Source organism: Rattus norvegicus, chromosome 1, assembly GCF_036323735.1.
Source record: "Rattus norvegicus strain BN/NHsdMcwi chromosome 1, GRCr8, whole genome shotgun sequence".
NCBI lineage: Eukaryota > Metazoa > Chordata > Mammalia > Rodentia > Muridae > Rattus > Rattus norvegicus.
In genome coordinates this window covers 130,730,271-130,752,026 of record NC_086019.1, presented here as the reverse complement: position 1 = coordinate 130,752,026, position 21,756 = coordinate 130,730,271, and the positions used below count along the sequence as shown (strand labels likewise).

Here is a 21,756-nt window from a genome sequence, read left to right as displayed (position 1 = left end):
AGGACATCTACTCGTACCCATGTCTGTGGATGCTCAAGTGCCTCGTCTAAAATGTCACAGGATTCACACATCCTTGCACAGACTCCAAATCCTCTCTAGATTACCTACAGTATGCAGAACAAGGTCTGCGCCATGCACATTTCTGTCACCCTGTATTACTTAGAGGAGGACGACCAGAAGAGCCTGTGTGTGCTCGGTACAGATACGATATTTGAAATAGTTTTGACCTTCAGTTGACCGAGTGTGTGGACATAAAACCTTCGAACTCAGCACCTACAAGCCCACTGTGTACCTTCCTCAGTGTGAGCGATGGATGTGCATCTTCATGCTTCTGCTGGTCACCTCTCAGACTAGGCAGGACCCTGGGTTCAGCCTCAGAACTTTGGTTCTATCATCTATGACCGGAAGGGTTTTGTCCTTAGGTAGCCTCTAGCAAGTTTGTACCTTCACGTAAAGAGTAAACCTGAAAAAAGGAGAAAGATTCATGCAAGTGGGGGTTGACTGGCCTACCTGACATCCGTTAGCCTCTGACATCTAGAAAACAAGAGTTGTTCACCCGCCTGGGAGACCAAACTCCTGGCAGAAGCAGCCTTTTAAGTGTGAGACTTGCTGATGCTTTATTAGCCATGGGTTTAGTCAGGAAGAAGGCAGGCAGGTATCTCTGTTAGCTTGATTCATTCATCCGCTGCTCTTCAAGCTTCCTAAACAACATACGTACTTCACATCTGTAAACTAAATTTATCTTAACACACAGATATTAGGCCAAAGAAAGATGCTGTGGGATAAAGGTGATTGGTTTGTAAAGCAGCCTTTACGGGGCTAAGTAGTTCTGTTTCCTGCATGGTACAGATGCCCATTAACTATTTATGGAATAAACCTGAAGATGATCTCCTAGGAAACCGATCAATATGTATTAGAGCTCTGAAGTCACCTTTTCCAATGTGCCTGGAAATAATGCTGGCTGCTTCCTATGACCTAAAGCTGGTCTGTGACCTTCCACATTTCTTATTGACCTTGGGATTTGTCCTCTGGGGTTTCCAAGTTAGGATGAGTATATTAACCTGAAAATGAAATCTTTGTTAAAAAAAAAGTTCCAGCCTTGATCTTCTTCTCTGTATCTCGGGGACCTGTCTCTGTGAGACCCCTGGCTTCCATTGCCGTTAGGGAGGAGTGGAGAGGCGCTCAGCCAGATGGGGTGTGGTGGACACTACTGGATAGTGCTTCGGTCATGTTCTAACTCAGTTGCCATTCCAAAGAGCTTGTTACCCTGGTAGGGTTCCTGCACCTGAAGGGTGGCGCTCTCTGAGGGCCATCCTGAGGAAAAGCAGAAGGCCTAAGGCTGCCTCGTAACTCTAGGTGGATGCCATTAAGACAGGGGGAGCTCTGACAGCTGGCTTGTTTGTGAAACCATGAATTGTCAAGTATAAACATACAAGGACACATAGAAAATCTAAAGACTTCAGTAGCTTCGACTCAGCACAGGGACTGATAGACCAAGTCCTTAAGATGGAGAGGCGCACTGTTTGACATCTGGTACTTAGACACTTGGGCTCTTCTCTGGTGAAATAAGCAAACCCCTCTCAACAAAGCCAAAAACCAAAGATTCTGAAACATCATAATATTGTGAACAGTCCTCTGGCAGGCACCGCACCCTTTACGTTCAGACCCCGACAGTTCTCTGAAGGGAGGGAGGCCTCTGAGGCCAGCAGCTTGAGAAGAGTGCTAGGCTAAGGTGTTTGTGGGGCGATATTTCACCGTGCAGGAGTTCTAAAACAACCAAAAGATAATGTGGAGGATAACAGCATTCTCTTGAAACGATCCTTCCTGTAACAACAGTATATTTTATAATAATGTGGGATTTGACCTACGGCAGTGCTTTTATGATGGGAAAAAACGATGGCTGTCATCTAAATGAACGGTTTGTTCCCCTTCCACAGAGTCCAGAAACACATCCTATCGCTATACCGACTCAGTATTACAGAGGAAGAATGAGAAGAATCTCTTTCCAAGGCGAAAAACACCTTGGGCAGCTGTAAATCACAGCTCGACTTTGTATTCCAACGGGCCAGGGCACCTTGACTCACAGACAACCACAGCTGTTGGAAATGCTGCCCGAAGGGGCTTCCTGACCTCCTGCTATTCTTCCTCAGCTACAACCTCACAGCAGAAGCCCCTGGAGAAAACTGTCAGCAGTCAAGCCAGTTTAAGACCAGTCATACCAACCCATGGCTTTCTAAGAAACACTGATGCTCAAGTGAAAACATTCTCCCATGGACCCAAAGCTGAAGGCATGGGGGACACCCTCACACGGCGGGCCACAGAGTCCGTTATTACCAGAGAGTCATACAGAGGTCACCAGGGCAACGTGGCGGCAGGTGCTGTGAACAGCACTCAGTCAAATGAGAGGACTGTCATTCTGGGAAAGAAATTAGAAACGCAGGCCACTAAGGAGCAAGAGAGGGACAGGTCAGGGGTGGTCAAATTAAAGCCAGAGGAGAAAATGTTTGATTCTAAAGAGAAGGCTTCGGAGGAAAGAAACTTGAGGTGGGAAGAGCTGACCAAGTTAGATGCAAGAGAGAGGGAAAGCCAGCATTTAAGGAACGAGGCCAAAGGGAAGGAAACACTGACGGGGAGAAGTAGAAAAGAAAGAGAAGTGCCCATCAGTCTAGAAGTATCTCGGGGCAGCAAATCAGAGGTGTCCACAATACACTTGCAGTCATCCGGAAGGAAGGATTCTGCCAACAGTAGGGAAAGAGAGGTAAAGACCAAAGAGACAAAGTTCCACTTGGACGGCAAGGACACTGCTGGCTCTCTGCAGAGTGACTCTACGACAGAGACCATAGCAGAAAACATCGTCACCACCATCCTTAAGCAGTTTACCCAGTCTCCAGGTGCTGAAGAGAATGTCAGTTCTTTGCCAGACACAAAGGTCACCTACCTGGACCGGAAAGAGTTTCCTGGTGACAGGAAAACCAAGACGGAAATCGTCATGGAGTCGAAGCTGACAGAAGACGTCGATGTTTCTGATGAAGCTGGCCTGGACTACCTTCTAAGCAAGGATGTCAAGGAAGTAGGACTGAAAGGGAAGTCAACAGAGACAGTGATTGGAGAGATGATCAACCTCGGTCTAAAAGGAAGGGAGGGGAGAGCCAAAGTCGTAAATGTGGAGATTGTGGAAGAGCCCATGAGCTACGTAGGTGGTGGGAAAGTAGAGTTTTCTACCCCCTTCCAGGTGGAAGAAGTCGATGATGTGTCTCCCAGCCCCAAGGGGTTCATTGAGGAAGAGGAGGGCGAAGGAGAAACCCACATGGCATTCTCAATGCATCAACGTCAGAGGACCAACCAGCCCCAGGTGAACGTCCCTCATGTGGAAGAAGTGACGGAGGCGGGCGACTCGGAGGGGGAGCAGAGTTATTTCGTGTCTACCCCAGATGAGTACCCTGGGGGACATGACAGAGAAGATGATGGCTCTGTGTATGGGCAGATCCACATTGAGGAAGAGTCCACCATCCGGTACTCATGGCAAGACGAGATTGCACAGGGGACTTGGAGAAGGAAAGCGAGAGGTGACACGGGGGAAGAGAAGCACATGAAGGTCCTGGAGGTTCCATCGGCTTCCCTGGGTGGTGCCTTTGGATCTGCTCACGTGAAGGAAGAAGCTAGTGGTGAACTCCACGCTGAACCCACAATCATTGAGAAAGAGATCAAAATACCGCATGAATTCCACACCTCCATAAAGGGCGTCTTCTCCAGTGAGCCTCGGCATCAGTTGGTGGAGGTCATTGGGCAGCTGGAGGAAACGTTGCCTGAGCGCATGAAGGAAGAGCTGTCTGCCCTGACCAGACAGAGTCAAGGAGAGCCAGGGAGTGTCTCAGTGGATGTAAAGAAAGTCCAGAGCTCTGCTGGCGGTTCTGTGACCTTAATGGCTGAGGTCAACCTCTCGCAGACTGTAGATGCTGATCAGTTAGACCTGGAGGAGTTGAGCAGGGACGAAGCTGGGGAAATAGAGAAGGCTGTGGAGTCAGTGGTAAGAGAGAGCTTGACCAAGCGCTCCAGCCCAGTGCCTAGAAGCCCAGACAGGGAAGATGGAGAGGAGGCGCCTGCCGGTGGCTTTCTCTTCAAGCGCTGGGCCACCAGGGAGCTGTATAGCCCGTCTGGTGAGAAGGATGATACTGACCGGGTCTTTCACAGCTCGGATCAGCGTGTTACCCAGGGCCCAGTGTCAGCCACCGTGGAAGTGACCAGCCCAACGGGTTTTGTGCAGTCTCATGTGCTGGAGGATGTAAGCCAGTCTGTAAGGCACGTTAAACTAGGCCCCACTGAGATGTGGAGGACGGAACAGGTGTCCTACGGAGGACCCACCTCACCGGTGGTGGAGGTAAGTGAAGACTTCAGCGAGGCAGTCAGCTCCGAGGGAGCCAGCCGCTCCGTGAGGCACGTTACACTGGGTCCCCGTCAAAACCGAGTGTCCACAGAAGTCATTTTCCGAGGCTCTGTGCCTACCGGGCAGGAGACAGGAGACACAGGAGAGCCTGACCCTGCAGCACTGTCTGTGGAAGCTGACATCTCAGGGAGTGGCAGGATGCCCGGCTCTCAGCAGGCTCACAATGAAAAGGAAACTCCTTTTCCGGGTCCTATTTCTGGGGCAGCCCAGGTTGGTAGTAACTTTTCAACTGAAGGGTCAGTGGGTACCCAGACTTTTGTTAGGCATCTCCAGTTAGGCTCCAGAGAAGGGTTCAGAGAAGAAATCCAGTTCATAGCTCCCATCCCAGACAGGGCAGAGTGGGGAGAAGAGGATTCTGGGTACACCAGAGTGTCTCTAGGGAGGAGCACCTCCATCCAGCACATTGACATCGTGCCTCAGAGGTACCAGGCTTCCAAGCAGGTGGCCCCACAGACATTGGGATTTAGGGACTCAGAAGGCGTAGTCCTGGTGGAGAGGTCAGCAGGTATGACCCAGGCCACTCACAATTTCACCTCAGATAGAGAAATCCTCAAGAAGGAAGAGAACACATTCCAGAGGGTCATTTCTGGGTCCCCTCCAGACAGTGTGGGCGACACAGGAGCAGAGGTGACAGAAAACATCAGCAGATCCTTCAGGCACATTCAAATAGGTCCTACAGAGGAGGACCCCTCTGAATACATTGTCACCAGTGGACCCTTGTCTAAAACATTTGTTCTTGACAGTTCCGTGGCATCCCCTGGGCCGGGTGGGGGAGCAGACGGCAGTAGCACACCATGTCACATTGCACTGGGGCCCAAAGAAACTTCATTTACCTTTCAGATGGGTGTAAGTGACACGAGAGCCATCCGCAGCTGGACCCGAGACACAGGGTCAGAAGTGGAAGCTCACAGTGTGTCTCACCACGGTGGCTGGAGAGTTGCTCACAGTAGGGATGAGCAATCAGCCAGCACCAGCTCTCAGGCCTCTGCTGGGGATGCACACCAGGCCCGTGGAGAGAAAGGCACGGAGCAGGCTGGATTTGACAAGACGGTGCAGCTGCAAAGAATGGTAGACCAAAGGTCTGTGGCTTCAGATGAGAAGAAAGTGGCCCTTCTCTATCTAGACAATGAGGAGGAAGAGGAGGGCGAGGGATGGTTTTGATAACCAGAAACTGTCTTGTCCTGAATGGCGCTCTGGAGACATATCCATGTACAAAGCCTTCAAAATACCAACATACAAGCCCTTCACTAAGTGTTAAGTGGGGGTGTGGGGAGGGCTGGTTATCAATACCTTTGTTTAGAGAAGCCTAGGCCGAAGTAGTTTGCTTCAGAACTTGTATGTAAAGGTTGGAGATTTTACATTTGAGTTGGAACTCCCCTAGGCTCCTTTTATCTTTCCTAGTCTTAAGAAGTTCTTTCCTCTAAACTTTTCTCTCCACGCGTGGAGACAGTTTATACGAGTTTTGCACAGGTCACAGGCGTGGCTCGTATCTGTTCTACTGTCTATCCTATAGGCAAGACACTTTAACATTAGCCAGGTTAAAATAATATATTCAAGGTAGGTTTTGTTGCATGTGCTAATATCAAACAGGAAGCTAACACTGGAAAGGAGCATAGGTGGGCTTTTCTCTCTCCAAAGTCTTTTTTTAAATTAAGAAATTTTTAAATTTTTAATTTAAGAAATTATAGAAAGTAAGCAAGACTGTATGGGAAAAAATCTACTAGATGATTTAAGAAAAAGTTACTTATCAGAGATTTAAAGTTATGTTAAAATGGAATGAATTGCTTTCTATGTACAGGACTGAAAAGAGAGGGCTTAGAGTTATTTATGGAAAGACAGCTGTGGTTCGTTGTTGGTGCCTCAGATTCATGTATCTGTCCTGATTGCTCAGATTTGCTGTCTCTGGCCACAGGCATTGGCAGCCAAGAATGAGAATTGCTCACAGCATCCTTTCAAATCTTTACTAGGCTGGGAGGTAGCAGATACATTGTGTCCTGATCTAAGCTGGAGCACTGGTTCTCAACCTGTGGGTCGAGGCGACCCTTTCAAGGCATCGCCTAAGACCATCGGAAAACACCAATGTTTACACTACGATTCGTAACAGTGGAGAAATTAGTTATGAAGTGGCAAGGATGTGATTTTACGATTGGGGGTCACCACGACTTGAGAAACTATATTAAAGGGCCGCAGCCTTTGGAGGGTTAAGGACCACTGCTCTAGAAGAATGAGTCAGTGCTCCTAACAACAGAACCATTTCTCTACCCGGTACAGATTGCCTTGGTAGGATTTTCTGAGCTCCTAGAATTAAGGACAAAAGTGGCAAGAGCCGTATACGAACCTCACAAACACTTTTGCACTTTGGATAGAAATCATGATGGTGGTGGCATTTAAGTTGAATGTAGGTAGTGTTTAGGAGAGGGAACCAGGTGCTTCCAATGTAACCAGCATCTGGGCCCCCAGAGCAGACTGACAGACGACAAAGGCCTCACCCTTGTGGGCCACACATCATGGACCGGAAGCTGTGTGCCACTGAATTTAATGGGTGTGTTCATTTGGAATGGCTCTTTTACACATGGACGTTGTTTTTAAAGCTTCCGTCTCTGAAGGTTTGGCATCACATAAAAAAGCAAAAAGGCCTCTACAGTGCAGCGGTCTGTGAGTGCAGAATAGTAGCTTCCATGGGTCCGAACTGTGCTTTTGAACCCAGGCCACAAACCTGCCTGTGGGGCTCTGAGGAAGAAGGATCCGAGGTGGTGTCATCTTCAGGTAGGGGAGGAGCACGGTACAGGAGGGCCTCCCTCCCCATGTGTCCCACAGGACGCATTCCCCACTCCGGTTCCAGCAGGTGGGTGAAAGAGAGGTTCTTCCTTGCTAAGGGAAGGAGAAATGCAGAATGGTTTAAGGTATTTCCAAAGCCTGGCATCGGGGTACAGGAAGAAAGCAGGTTTGAACAGAAAGCCCATGTTACCTACCTGCCAGCTGAACTCAGGGGTGTCAGACTAAGACAGGAGTTACTGCTGTGGCTTGTCCTCTCTGACACTGTCTGAGATGCCCTGATTTATTCTTACCATAGTCAGAAGACCTGAGTGATTCGTTAGAGTGTGGCTGAGGTGGTACAGCCTGGGTATAACAATGCAAGACACAGTTACAATGTCGAGTTTATTATGAGTCTAAGTGGGCTTAGCTGGACGCCCTTGTCCTGGTTCCTGAACTTGTCCATGCATGGTGGTGTGAGCAGCTTATAAATATCTGGGCACTTCTTCTCACTTTGAAAAATAAGTGTCTTGGAGTGAAATATTAATTGTCATCTCTAAGTTGGAATCACCATCAAGGCAATCCCAGGAAGGAGGAGTCCTCAGCTGTCATCGGTTACTATGTCTCTAGGTCACTAAGGGCAGAGCTTTTACCCTTGACATTGTAGCAGCTCCCTGAGGTTTTTGGAATCAGTCACTCTGGAGTCAAATGGACACTGTGGTAGGGCAGGGAGGGTGGGGGTGCACCCAGTCTCTCCCAGTTTGTTATTGAGACTACAAGATACTGAATGTTTCTTAGCCTTCCACTGGTTGTTTTGATAGTTTGCTTTGACGTGTTTATTTAGAATTATCTAAGAAGCTTATTTTTGCTAACCTCCTGTTCCCTACAAAGTGAACTGTCACAAGAATATGTAGAAATAAAGATCTGAGGGGAAAAAAGACTGTATTGGTTTTTTATTTATTTATTTTATATGTGTGACTACACTGTCGCTTTCTTCAGATACACCAGAAGAGGGCATCAGATCCCATTTCAGATGGCTGTGAGCCACCATGTGGTTGCTGGGAATTGAACTCAGGACCTCTGGAAGAGCAGCCAGTGCTCTTAACCCCTGAGCCATCTCTCCAACCCGATTGTATTTTTCTTAAAGAGAATATTTTCTGGCCAGTTTCTGTGTGGTTCCTTCTGACACTAATGAAAGCAAGCCTGGGTTTCTGTCCATATTTGATGGTAGCCAGGAGTTACTGGATGGGTCACAAACATTCCCCAATTCCTTCTGAGATCAGAACTAGGAAGCATGCACTAACTAGCTTGTATCTAAGAAGATAATAGTTGGTGGTAAATGTCCCCACAGCCTAGAAGACATTGTCAGCAGGATGAGATGGCCATCCATTCAGGCCAGGACGGAGGAGGGTGCCAAGGTACAATTATTCAGTGCTGAAAACAGCATCTTCTTGGGCTGGAACCTGGACAACTGGTTACTCTAAAGCACAATTATACATAACACACACACACACAGGTGCACACACACAGATGATGGATATAGAGAAATGTTTGAAACAAGGAGTGGGTGACTGTCATCTGTCTGTCATCTGGCCTTTTATCAACAAGAATAAAAACATGAATAGTTGTATTTCTTCTCACTTGTGGGAGTTAGTGGCACCGGTGGAAGATATTAATGACACTTATTACATTGGTTACTTTTCTGTGGCTGTGATAAAACAATGACCGGAAGCGACCCAGGAGGAAAAGGTCATAGTGCATCACCAAGGGAAGTCAAAGCAGGAACTGAAGCAGGGCAGGAACCTGGAGGCAGGAGCTGAAGCCGAGATCTGTGGAGGAGGACTGCTAACCAGCTTGCTCTCTGGCTCATGTTCAGCCACCTTCCTCATGTTCAATACCTTCCGGGACATTCCTTATAGCTACCTGGGGTGGCACCACCCACATTAATTATTAATCAAGGAAATCCCCCTAGAGACATTTGTGCAGATCAACTGACAGAGGCATCTTCTCAGCTGAGAGTCCTTCCTCCAGATGATCCTCCCTGTGCTGAGTTGACAAAAACAGAACAAAGCCCAAACCTCCACTCTGTATGCTGGTGACTCACCCTTCTTGGGGCAGGAGCTAACATTTAAAGAGGAGTTTATTTTCCGTGATTCTAAACCGTTTTCCCAGAAGCTCGTGTGTCTTTGAGTGTGCTGCTGGGTGGCTTTGGCAGCAAAGTTTTATTTCTGGGGTCTGGAGGTCGGAGAAGACAAGCCAAGTATGCTCTAGATTCGATTCCGGTAGGCAGTCAGTCACCTTACTGCTGTCTTCAGGGGGTAGAGAGATGTTTTCTCTTGGTTCTCTTCTTTACAAGGACATTGAGCCCACCAACCAGTGCTCTCCACCCGCTGCTCCCGTGATCCAATCATCCTTCAAAGAACCTATCTCCACATGTCACTGGGGTCTAGGTCTTCAGACGTAAGATTTCAGGGACGAGGAAACCTCTGGCAGCCTCTGTTTTTAAGATTTGTTTCCCACTAGCTACGTTGGAACGAGTCTTCAGTTAGACAGCATACTCTTCAGTGGCCACAGATAATTATGTACCTCCCTGCCACCCCACAGCCCTGAGTCTGGGAGAAGAGGCATAAGCAGAGATGGTTTGCACTCCTGAGGAGAGAAGGGCCCTGCCACCACCCTATCATGCTTATTTTCTCCTTCAGTTCTTGAAGGGTCACGCTGAACAAATGGACGTGACACAAACGGGTTGTACTGCAGCCCTATCGTGCTCTTAGCAATGGCCCGTGGTCTCACTGGCAGGAGCCATGGGATAAGAGGAAGAGGGGAAGAAGGGACAGCCCTTACTGGGCCAGCAGCCGCTATCCCCTGGGTGCTCTATGTACCTTGTCTCGAGCACCGATCTCTCTATAGTTAGGGGAAAGAGAGCTCAAGCTTACCGCTTAGTTTTGCCAACCTCACCCAACTGTGGTGTTCCCTGAGAAGAATGAAGGCCACTCTGGATGTGACACTAGAGGGTATGCAAGCTCTAGTAGCAGCTGCCTGTCCTGCCTAGGATAGCAACCATGAGAGACAAGGAAGTGGCGAGCCAGGGTCCTCCTCCCAAGCCACTCCACAAGGGCCGGCGATGCATTGCAGGACAAGTATGAGAGCATGAGACTATGTGAGCTGCGTTTGCTGCTTCAGCCTCAGTCTTCTCACACAGGCCCAGTAGTTTACTAGGTGCTCAGAAAACTGTGACTGGGTACATTAACAGAGAGAGACGCCTTCACATACACACCCTTTCAGGCTCCAGTCTCCCTTGGCGTGGTCTTCATTTTATTTGTTCACAGTTCTGGAGGTCAAACTGAGGGCCTCGAATTAATGATTTTTTTTTCATGATTGTGACCAAATACCTGACAGGAAACAAGACAGAAGGGCCTGTTCTGGCTTATGGTTTGAGGGGATACAGCCCATCATGGCAGTGAGGGCAGATCAACAGTAATTCGAGGTGGCTGGTCATACTGCATCCATAGTCAGGAAGCAAATTGTAGAAGGGATGTGGGGTGGGGTGGGGCAGTGAAACTTCAAGCCCCACCCACACTGACCCACTTCCTCTGGCTGGGCATCACTTCAAGGCCCACTCTAACCTGGGACAAAATATTCAAACACACAACTCTGTAGGGGACATTTCACAATCAAACCATAGCATTTCACCCCTGCCTCCATAGGCCCATGGCCATTTCATAAAGCAACATGTATTTTGGTCCAAGGAGGAATTCATACTTCCAACATCAGTAGCACAGAGTCGGTTTTCCCACTCCAAAAGGAAGGAATCAGGCTAAAACAAGGGAAGGTCAGACCGAAGTAAGATCAAAACCCAGCAGGGCAAACACCAAACCCTTCAGCTCTCCGTGCCTGAGGCTCACAGTACAGCTGACCCTTCGGGTGTGGTCCCGGCATCTCCAGCATCTTGAGGTCTCCATCATAGCTTGGGCTTCACTGTTACAGCTTCACGCCATGGCCTCAGCACCTTTCAGAACCTTGGCGCCAACTTCCGTTGGCCCCTGCCCCCGACACACACATACACATGAGCTTTGCATGTCTGCGCAATCAGTGCCGTGTGGATAATGTCGTTTTGTCCCGCTGCCACCTTGAGATATAATCTGTCTGGTGCACTTGGACCACAGTCGCACGGCTATTTCCGGTGTTCATTTCCAAGCAGGGACTCGTGCATTCTCAGTCCAGGCTCACTGAACAACTTTCAAGTACATTTGTGCTTTCCAGAATGGGAGCCTTCAGTGGGTGGGTTCTGCCCTCAGGGCAGCACTCCTTTGTCCCAGGGCAGAAAGGACACTAGATTTCTCTTTATAGGGGCAAGGGGCACAGGACAGAGTGAGAACAGATTCTTTGTCATAATGGAGGGCAAATGGCCTTTAGCCCAGGTCCTAACAGAGTCCTTGTTCTCCGCTGTCAGGATTTGTCTTAGCATTCTGGTCTTTTAGATACCTCCACACCCCACCAGGATGCTCTACTAAGATCTGCTGTTAGCTTTTGAGGGGCTCCCCTGCCCATACTTCCACAACCTTCAATATCATCCCTGCAAAGCAATTCCAGACACCCAAGACTCTCAGTCAGCCCTACCACGGTCGTGGCCTATTCCAGTTCCCGAATTCCATGCTGTTCTTTTCATCCCTACAATAAGAAAAATAATGTTGGTTGCTCAAACAACCAATAAGAAGAAAGGGTTTATTTTGGCTTTTAGATGGAAGGCAGGTAGGAGCGTATGCATGCGTGTGTGTGTGTGTGTGTGTGTGTGTGTGTGTGTGTGTGTGTGTATGCACGTGTGAATATTTACATATACATAATGGTGGGGAAGGCAGGTGGCAGGGGCACTAGGCAGCTAGTCACCCCGAGTCTGCCATCAGGAAGCAGAGAGTAGATAGAAAATGGGACTAAGGCTAAGAAACCTCGAGGCTCACCTCTGGTGACCCAGTTCACTCAACTAGACTCCTACCTCAAGGCCTCCCAGCAATGGGGACCAAGTGTTCAAATACATGAGCCTATGAGGGGCATTTCCAATTTAAACCATAACGGGTGTCATGGAGCCCAGGCAAGCACTCTTGTCGTGGAGCCACACTGCCAGTTCCAGTCTTCATTAAAATGAAGCACATAAACCGACACCAGAACAAGTTTCTCTTTATTGGTATTTTCTTCTTAGTTACTATTAATTTCCTATAAGGAAGGCTTTGTGCAGGGTCTCACTGCCCCAGATGTGGCTCTGGATTGAGCAGGAGCCCTGCCCGGCGTTGGGTGGGTCTCCTCTCCTGTGGAGAAGCTCCAACTTCAGAAGAGTGTTTGAGCCATACAGAGATGATAGGGGGAAATCTCCTTGGTGATAGAAAATAACCAAAGCTCGGAACCACCCGAAGGGCGTTCACAGTTGGGATGTGGGAGATTCATGGCACTGCCATTGCATTCTGAAGCAAACAGCCTTAAAACTCTGCAGTGACTGCTAAACTCCACCTTCTGGCTGGAGAGAGGTTTGCTTAGCATCCTAAAAGCAATGCCAAAAAGCTCTTTCTCAGAGCTTTTTTTGGGGGGCGGCACATGGGGGCATCATTCTGCCGCACTGTGCCTGGCCTTCCCTGGCGTCACGTACTGGGGGACACTGGTGCAGAACGCTGTCTTGGCTTTCAGTGATTGCTTTGACTTCACGGGAGTCTCGGAGATCCTGTAGACAGAAAGGAGACGGGTGAGCTCAGAGCATCCCACTTCCCACCAGCCTTTGCTGCTGGGAAGAGGCCTCAAGAGGGGATGCCGATGAGAGAAGAACCTGGGCACAGGAACATTAAACACAAGGTATATGTCTCCTCTTTTAACGCCTTGTAGCCATGCTCGCCGAGCTGAGGCAAGTCAGGTCTTAGGTAGGTTATCGGTGGGATGAGAGTGGAGAAGACTGTCAGGTTCTGACGGGAGGCTCTGTTGGGCCACCTACACTGCCCTGAAAGGTTTAGTCCCCTTTCTGGTGGGTCTGTGCCTCTGGTGAAAGCCACTGCTTGTAATTTCCTGACCTGGACTTAACCCTGAGCTCATGAGCTCTTGGGAAATACCCGCTCTGTGAAACGGGGGCCCTCCCCAGGTAGTGCCAGGCTTTCTGCTGAGGAAAGACATTAGGGCCAGTCTTCAAGGTACAGTTGAGACACTCTGACATCCACTCACAAGAGGAAAGCCCAAGGCAGAGCTCTAGAGTCAAGGCCTTCCTTCTCCAGCAAGTGTGTTAACTTGCAGGGGCTGGCCTATGGGAAGACGAAAGCCAGAGTATTTCAACATTATTAAAGAATAAATACCTTTCTAATATTAGGCCAAGGACTGTTTGTAGCTGGCTTCTCAGAGCACCTATTCTTACACTTAACTATGTAAGTTATGGGAAGACAATGAAACTCCTACAGAACCTTCTAGTGCCAGCCTCAGGTTCAGAATGGTGGAGGCATTTCCAGAGAAAACATAAAGGAAGCGACTCACTTGGACAGCGTGTCTATGGTTTGCTGGGTGGCCATGGTCTTCTTGTCCTGTGATCCATACAAGAACGTCTCAATCTGGACACACTGTAGAACACCAATGAATCATCATGAGGTCACAGAAATGTCACGGGCAAACAAAGTCTCCCTTGAAGTAGAGACAGAGTGCTTCGTTCTTAGAGCCAGGCTGTGGTGCCCTCAGGGGGTTCTCTAGGGACACTCTGACCTTTAAGTTGGATGTTCTTAGGGATCCAGTACACAAATGTACAATTTGAACATGAGTTCATAAACCCTCCGTGTGCAGGCATGTGTTTAAAAGTAGTATTTTTAAAAAGTAAGGCAAGTGTATTGTTGCCTGGCTTTTGTTTAATTTCCTTCTTTTGCTTCAGTTTTGGCATTTTGTTGTTTATTCCAAGTCAGAACAAAGTTGAGGGAAGGGTAAAGATTAAAGAAATACTTAAAGTGGGCAAAGTAGGAATCTGCTTTGATGACCACCGGTAGAGCTATAGTGATGAAGACAGCGTCTTTCACGCTGGGGTGTCAAGTAGACCACTGGGAAAGGCCAGGACCTCCGTACTTGATTGCTAACGGACTGTCCTCAGAGGGCCAGTGATGCACTGCTCAATAGACGGCCTTAGGACCACGCTTTTACAAATGAGAGAGAACGGAATTTAGCTCCTACCAAACAGAACAGATTAATCCCAAAACATTGAAGGAATTAAATGTGAAGCGCAGAACTTGGGGCTCTCCTATGAAAAGGTTCAGGGGCAGCCTTCTGGGCCGGAGCCGGGAAACTTATTTCTTGAGTCAGGCTCCCCACAACCAAACTGCTGGAGAAATGTAGCCAGCCGTATGGAAATGACCAATGGCTTAGTAGTGAAGTTTAACCATAAGCAAAGACTACAGGGTGAGGGAGGTGTCTGTGGTGTCTCTTCCCAAGAGCTAGCATTCAGAGCACATTAGGAACGCCTCAGAGGTAATGACCAGTAATGGCAACGACCTCCAACCTCCCGGTACAAGAACAGTCCAAAGCAGACAGTCATTCAAAGAGCTGAAAGAAAACTGGCCAGTGAGAGGCTCTGCCTCACCAATAACAGGAGATGCACAACTTTGTTAAAAATGGAAAAATTCTCCTCTGATGCTATCAAGAGGATGCCAAAGAGGGAATAAGATGAGCCATTCTACAGTTTCGTCTGTTGATGGTGGGTATTTAAGTTTGTGTGACATTCTATAGAGTCATCAGCAATGTTTAATAAAGTTTAAGTAAGAGTTAAGAGCGATACGTCTGTTTTCTAAAGAGAGACGGAAAGGGAGTGGTTCTTGGTGGGAGGGGAGGTGGGGAAGAACTGGGAAGATTAGAAGAAGGGAAAACTGTAACCAAGATATATTATGTGAGAAAAAAAATCTATTGTTAATAAAAAGAAAAATAAAAACAATAATATTTCTTTTTTAAAATATTTTTTAAAATATTTATTTTCTTTACATATCTGAGTACACTGTCACTGTCTTCAGACACACCAGAAGAAGATTCCATTACAGATGGTTGTGAGCCACCATGTGGTTGCTGGGAATTGAACTCATGACCTCTGGAAGAGCAGTCGGTGCTCTTAACCTCTGAGCCATCTCTCCAGCCCCAACAATAATATTTCTATATACATAGTAAAAATAGCAAGTATACTAAAGTAGAACAACACATTATAATTTAAAGTTAAAAAAGAAATTGCATAAATGTATGATCACAGGGAGCTTCAGGTGAGGCTTGGGACAATAAAAACCAAATGCAAGCCTGGGGCAACGTCAAATTCAAGACAGTTAGAGGGGCTTCACCTGGGTGGCTCACTTTTGTTTCTGACTTTGGATAGTGAGGCCAAAGGCATCTGTTTCAAGTTACAAACATTTTCCTGCAGAGCCGAACTATTCCTTAACATATTTTAAAGACTAATGTTTTCTCTCTGGTTATGCTGCTTGAGTCAGAAAGAAAGGGATGCGGGCCTGGGGGGCACGTGTTGTTTGCATCTGCCGACCGATCTTAGGTCTTTAAGAAAATAAAGATGCACACGGCCCAAATGCTTTGTCTTTAGAAGTCATGGAGGATCTCAAGGCTGCCTAAGTGGGGGCTGAGAATGTGCCTCTGGTCCTGTGGAGGGCAGAAATGACTGGTATGAGTGTGATAGGACTTTATTTTTTAAACAACAGAAATCCTGTAGCGTGTCTCTTGGTTGAGTTAACTGCATGAAGAAGCAGCAGGATCTCTCTCTGATTTCATTTGGTCCATAATTCAATTCTGCTAACGCAGGCTCTCGTCTCCATGCAACAGGCCTTGGTCTTTCTACATCCCCATAAGTGCCTCAGTAAGATGTCTCTCTTTCTGGGGACTTTTCCAGGGTTACTTTAACCCACAGATACACCACATGACCTTACAACTTAAGAACTTTGAGGAAGAGCCACTGTTTTGAGGGAAGGGATGGGACATGCTTTTGACAGTCCTCAGCGTGGGAGGCATCATCAGCCTAAATTGGTCTCAGCCTGCTTACTCCACCCAGCAGGGCAGGGAGAGGAGCAGGCAGTGAGTGAGCCAAGGGGGCAAGCATGGCGGACAGCCAGAGGCCTCTCCCTCTCCATCTCGATCTTCCTACTGGAACCTAATCCCTTTTACTCCTTCCTGAACAGGAGTGCCTCCCCTGGGTTTAAGAGAGCAGGTCTAATTTTGAACCCACCCAAACTCCCCTGGGTATATAGTGCCCCAGTGCATCTCATTTTGACACCAGCTGAAGTCAGCAGGGCTTGGTGTTAATTCATTCCCTGTAGTGCTAGCATTTTACTGACGGTATTATAATGTCTTTGAGACAGTCTGATGAGGTCTCAGTTCATTCGGATTAACAGATGGCTTCTAGAAGCTGCACAACATGGGGGAGATTTCCATCCTACCTCTTTGGTGATTGAAGTGTCTTCTCCCTGGCCCCTAATTCCCTAGGGAAGAGACAATTGGGTAAATAGTTGCAAATTCCCAGGCTGCACTACAGTCCCTTCCTGCTAAGCCTTCTGCCTCTCTTTTTCTCTGGCATTATTCAGTTAGTGAGGGGGAGGGGGAGCGGGGGAGGTGGGACTCTGTCCAATAAACAAGTCCTTTAGGTCCCTCCCTCAAGATGCTCCTCTTGTGGATAGAGACAGATCTCCCACCCCATCCTCACAAAAGACATTTGCTTACAATTCCTTCTGAAGAGAAGCAAAGGGCGGTCAGGTGGGAGAGGGGTGGCCACTCCTTAGCCTGATCTTACTGATTCCAGCACTCAACGAGCAGGGCAGAAATCCAGGCAGTAAAACTGGCCATCGATACTTAGATGTTTTTTCTATTTTTAACATCCTATGTTAGCCTCAAAATCCCTCTGTAGGGAGGATAACCTTGAAAGTCTGACCATCCAGCGTGGACTGGTGACGGCTCAGCTGGTAGAGTGCTTGTTTGCCATGAATGGAGCCCCGGGTTCAAGCCTCAGCACCACAGGAACTGAGTGTGGCGGTGCACACCTGCAATCCCAGAACTGCAGGAGAACTAGAAGTCAGGGTCATCCTTGGCTACACACAAGGTTTGTGCCAGCCTGGGCTATATGAGGCCATTTCAAAAATAAAAAATAAAAAAGTAAAATGCTAATATAATATAGTAAAAGGTAACTAAAACAAAATGACCTAATGCATTTGAAAAGAAATAAAAGCATTAATATAAGAGACTATATTTTTCTTTAAAAAGAACCCATATTTCATATATAGAAGTATAATTTATATATTAAAAAACACTACAATAGAATTTAAAATAGTTTTAAGTTGAAGAAAAATGGGGGAGCTTCCAGGTTTTCTTCATATTGTTTTCTATTTCCCAAATTTTCCCCAATTATAACCTTTTAAAGATAAAAGTCATCTTTAAACTCTATGCCCTAATAGAACAGTGACATTTCAGGTCTCATATTTACTGACAGCAATGGCGAAAGTCATCCTTTTTGAAAAATAAGTTTTAAAACAAAGTTCTGGAAACAGCTTTATGAAACTAAGGTTATCCTTCTGTAGAAATCCTTACTGACAGCACAAATCTGAGGCGTCTAAGGAACGTGACCTCACGCAGGGAGAGCTATCCTCTGCTATGAGGGGTCTCAGCAGACTGTCCCTTGACAGCTAACTCACTCCTTCCTTCCGTCCGTCTGTCCTTCCTTCCTTCCTTCCTCCCTCCCTCCCTTCCTTCCATCTGTCCATCTTTCCTTCCTTCTGTCCGTCCATCCGTCCTTCCTTCCTTTCTCCCAAGTCAATGTCATCTTTACCCCAGGGTGGCTCTGAACTGGCTGGGTAGCAAAGGATGACCTTAAACTTCCGATCCTCTTGTCTTTACCTTCTGAGTTCTAAGATCACAGGGCAGCCCCCATGTCCACTTTATGTGGTGCTGGGGGTGCTGGACAGATGCTCTACTGGCTGAGACACAGCCCCATGGATATTCTCAGAACTGCTGCTAAAGAAGTGAAACAGAGGGGAGGGGTGGTGAGTGGGGAAAAAGAAAGAAGTGACAGCTCAGGGCAAAGCCCACTGGGGTTACACTCCGGCTGTGTACCGAATACCTTTTTAAAAGAGCAGAGCAACCTATTATCACTAATACTACAAACTGTTTTAATAGCTGTATATTTGTCTTAGGAATATAAATTGAATTATTCAATGTTCTGCTTCACTTAGCTGAATTTGCTTAAACATTTGTGTGTGTGTGTGTGCCTGCGTGTGTGTGAAATCACTGTGGTGTTTTGATTCTTGTGTTAGAAACAGACACAATGACAGAGTCAAAGTCAATAAATGTTAATTGAAGCTGCTGGAGCAAGCACTGGAGAGCCTGGCTGAGCCATGTAAGGGGCCTTCCAGCCCCAGTCTTGGGGCACTCTCCACCGGAATAAAGGTACCCTGTGCTCTACCATAGCAATGTACCCCTCTCTAAACCAGCTACCAAAAGGCATTTCTCAGTTTTTAAAGAGTAAGCTGACATTGGAAGTATCCGGTGGAATTCTCAAAAGCCATTGTGTTTCTGCTCCTCTCTAGTTTTTCAATGCATGGGCTGCAAGAGTGTCACAACCTGGGCTGTATCTGTTCTTCCTCAAATAGCAGACAGGGAGCTCTTCTTCCCTGGCCAGAGATGCAGGGAATGTCTGCCTTTCCTACCCGCCGCAGTCTCCAAAGGGACCAAGGCCGTGTTGCTCATCTGGGCCTACCGGTCTCTGGCATGTACGTAAACGAATGGACGATCAATTAACTGAACAAGCAGTCAAGTTAGAGAAAGTTCTTATATGGAGCTCACGTGCGTGTGTGTGTGTGTGTGTGTGTGTGTGTGTGTGTGTGTGTGTCTGTGTGCATGCATGCCCGAGAGGGTAAGACTAAGGGTGTGCACATGCATGTGTGCACCCGTGTGAGGCCCACAGGCTGATGTCACACGCCTTCCTCTATCATGCTCAATCACACATTTCTGAGTCATTTATAGAATATCTACCCAGTGATTTCCCAGGACACTCCCATCTCTGCCTCCCTGGGGTTGGGATCACAGGTGAGCACCACCACACCTAGAGTTTCAGGTGAGTAAAGGGGATCTGAACTCCGGCTCTCAGGCTTGCACAGCCAGCCCTTTACCAACGGAGCCCACTCTCCTGTCCTTTACGTGGTGCTTTAAGATGCGGTTGGCTCGGTGACCTGCGGGTGCTGAACCCTCCGCTGAGGAGGGGCTGTGAGTAGTGTTGGAGGCCCTCAGACCTTCTCCTCAGGGGAGTTCAGGGGTAGGATGACGCTTCTTCACTATGTGGTGCTTTCTCCCAGGAGTGACCCAGAGAAGAGATAGTCTCATGCCCGGACGCTGACTTTTCTAAGGGCCCAGGAAGCTAATAGATGGAGTCATTGGCCTGTTGCCTGCGTTATCTGTGCTCCAACCTCTGTGATTTGCACTAACATCCTTCCCAGTAAGGACGGGAGGTGGCTTACGGGCATCTGTGATGTAATAGCTAGCTGCTCTCCATGCTGGCTTTAGAACAGACAAACAAAGCCCTCACATTCGCAAACACTCACACACTCACACACTCACACACACACACACACACACACACACACACACACACACACACACACACACACACAAATGTATTTGGGAGGAGTCTCTGCAAACTGACAGCTGCTGCTCAGGGACATCCTCGCCCCAGTGGCGCTGCTGCAAAAGTGAACTGGACCGATGGTATCCCTGGTGCCTCCCATCACCCCTTGCCCTCTGGCTAAGGGTGTGGGAATTCCATCACCATTTCTATGGGGAATTCAGATAGTGAAAGTGCTGATGGAAATGGACGCTCTATAAACACAGGCAGAGCAGCCAAGACTTCAACTAAGGAGTCATTTCAGTGACGAGTTACGTGACCCCATCATAGGAGATTGAGAAAGACAAATTTATCACTCCTGGCAAGGGTCCAGGCCGAGCTTGTCATGCAATTAGCAGTATTTTCCCCGTGTGAAATGAAAAACAGAGCCAGAGAGAGGGAAATGCTTTAAGCCACTCTAATGGTGAGGACCTGTGGTCACTGTTCCCCACCCCGAGTCTGTGCTGTATGTGTTTTTGTGTGAATGATGGGGTGCACATGTGTTGCATGTATGTGTGAAGACCAAATGTCAATGTTGGGTATCTTCCTCAGTGGTGGTCCACTTACTTTTTGGGATAGGTTTCTCTCACAGAATTTAAAGACTGTCTAGAATTGCTGGTTAGAGAGCCCCAAGGAACAATTCTGTCTTTGTATCTTAGTTAGGGTTTCTAAGGCTATGATAAACACTGACTAACCCAAGAGCAACATGAGGAAGAAAGGGTTTATCCTATTCAATAGCTTACAGGGAAGTAAGGGCAGGAACCTGGAGGCAGGAACTGATGCAGAGGCCACGGGGGAGTGTTGCTTACTGGCTTCCTCACCAAGGCTTGCTCAGTTTGCAGTCTTACAGCACCCGGAGCCACTAGCCTTGTGGTGGCCCCACCCACATCAATTACCAATCAAGAAATGCATACCGGCTTGCCCACCGGCTAGCCTAGTTGAGGGCTTTTTCTCAATTGATGTTCTTTCTTCCCAAATGACTCTTAAGTTGTGCCAAGCTGACAGGAAATTAGGCAGCGCCCTCCAGAACTGGGGCCACAGGTACGTAAGTCACCTGTACTTCTACCTGGGTGCTAGGATCTGACCTCAGGACCTCACGCCCAGATAACAATCAACACACATTTTACACCTTATCTGATGCCAGATTAGCACTCTGCAGAGGATAAATGACTCAAAAGCCCAGGAACCGTGCCTTGGCTCTCATGTCAACGCCTAACCTTGATATGTTAAGAGGAAAGATTTTAGAAGCCTTATGTGCACAGATGTGAAGTGTGCTACACACTTTAAGATACAGCAACACATGTACATTTGCAAATGGTTGCCGGGCAGGGAGAAGGATGGACTCGGGGAGCTGGAAACATCAGCTGAAACAGTTCATCGGCCAGCACTATGGGAACAGGGTCAGGGATGGGCCCGCTTTTCCTGAGTCGGTCGGAAGCCAGCCTTGTCCTGCCTGAACCCATGACTTCCTCCACATCCGATCCTTCCGGCAGCCACTGTTTGCAGTACAACAACCCTGGGCCGGTTTCAGAGACAGGGCAGGTTTGAGTAACGCTTTTAGAGTGTCCAGAGACACAGGGAGACAACACGTTAACAAAATAGAGGCTGGGGAGACGGCCCAGTGGTTGGGAGTAAGGTTCAGTTCCCACCACCCATATGGCAGCTCACGGCTATCTGTAACTCCAGTTCAGGGGATAGCACAGTCTCTTCTGGCCTCTCTGGGTACTCACGTATGCATGTGTGCACACGTATACATGCAAGCAAAACATTCACACACAGAAAATAAGGCAACTTAAAAATACACAGATTGTAATATTTTAAAACTATATAAATAAACATGTCAATAATTTTCAATAAGAACAAAAAAGGTGAAAGAAGTGAAGGAGGGAGAGGGAGAGGAGAAGAGGGAGGAGGAGGGGAGGAGGGA

General features: G+C 47.8%; 2 protein-coding genes across 18 annotated transcripts in view; one reads left to right on the top strand and one right to left on the bottom strand.

The window, feature by feature from the left end:
• The window catches only part of Synm (synemin), a 30,364-nt gene extending 22,228 nt beyond the window's left edge, over positions 1-8,136 (top strand). The window contains exons 4-5 of one of the 2 annotated variants that reach the window (XM_006229337.4): positions 1,938-4,378; positions 5,285-5,915. In XM_006229337.4, the coding sequence (XP_006229399.1) occupies positions 1,938-4,378; positions 5,285-5,605 (2,762 nt within the window). In that variant the 3' untranslated portion in view covers positions 5,606-5,915. Of the gene's footprint in view, positions 1-1,937 lie in introns of both variants that reach the window. The other variant, NM_001134858.3, reaches the window with a different exon arrangement.
• A 4,220-nt stretch (positions 8,137-12,356) lies between these two features.
• Ttc23 (tetratricopeptide repeat domain 23) overlaps positions 12,357-21,756 on the bottom strand; it is an 83,631-nt gene continuing 74,231 nt past the window's right edge. For 9 of the 16 annotated variants that reach the window (XM_063262550.1, XM_017589157.3, XM_008759516.4 and 6 more), the window contains 3 exons: positions 16,624-16,665; positions 13,700-13,782; positions 12,358-12,908 (listed from right to left, as the gene is read on the bottom strand). In XM_063262550.1, coding sequence (XP_063118620.1) covers positions 12,794-12,908; positions 13,700-13,782; positions 16,624-16,665 — 240 coding nt within the window. In that variant the 3' untranslated portion in view covers positions 12,358-12,793. Of the gene's footprint in view, positions 12,909-13,699; positions 13,783-16,623; positions 16,666-21,756 lie in introns of those variants that run through there. The other 7 variants (XM_063262554.1, XM_039112733.2, XM_063262570.1 and 4 more) reach the window with 4 other exon arrangements.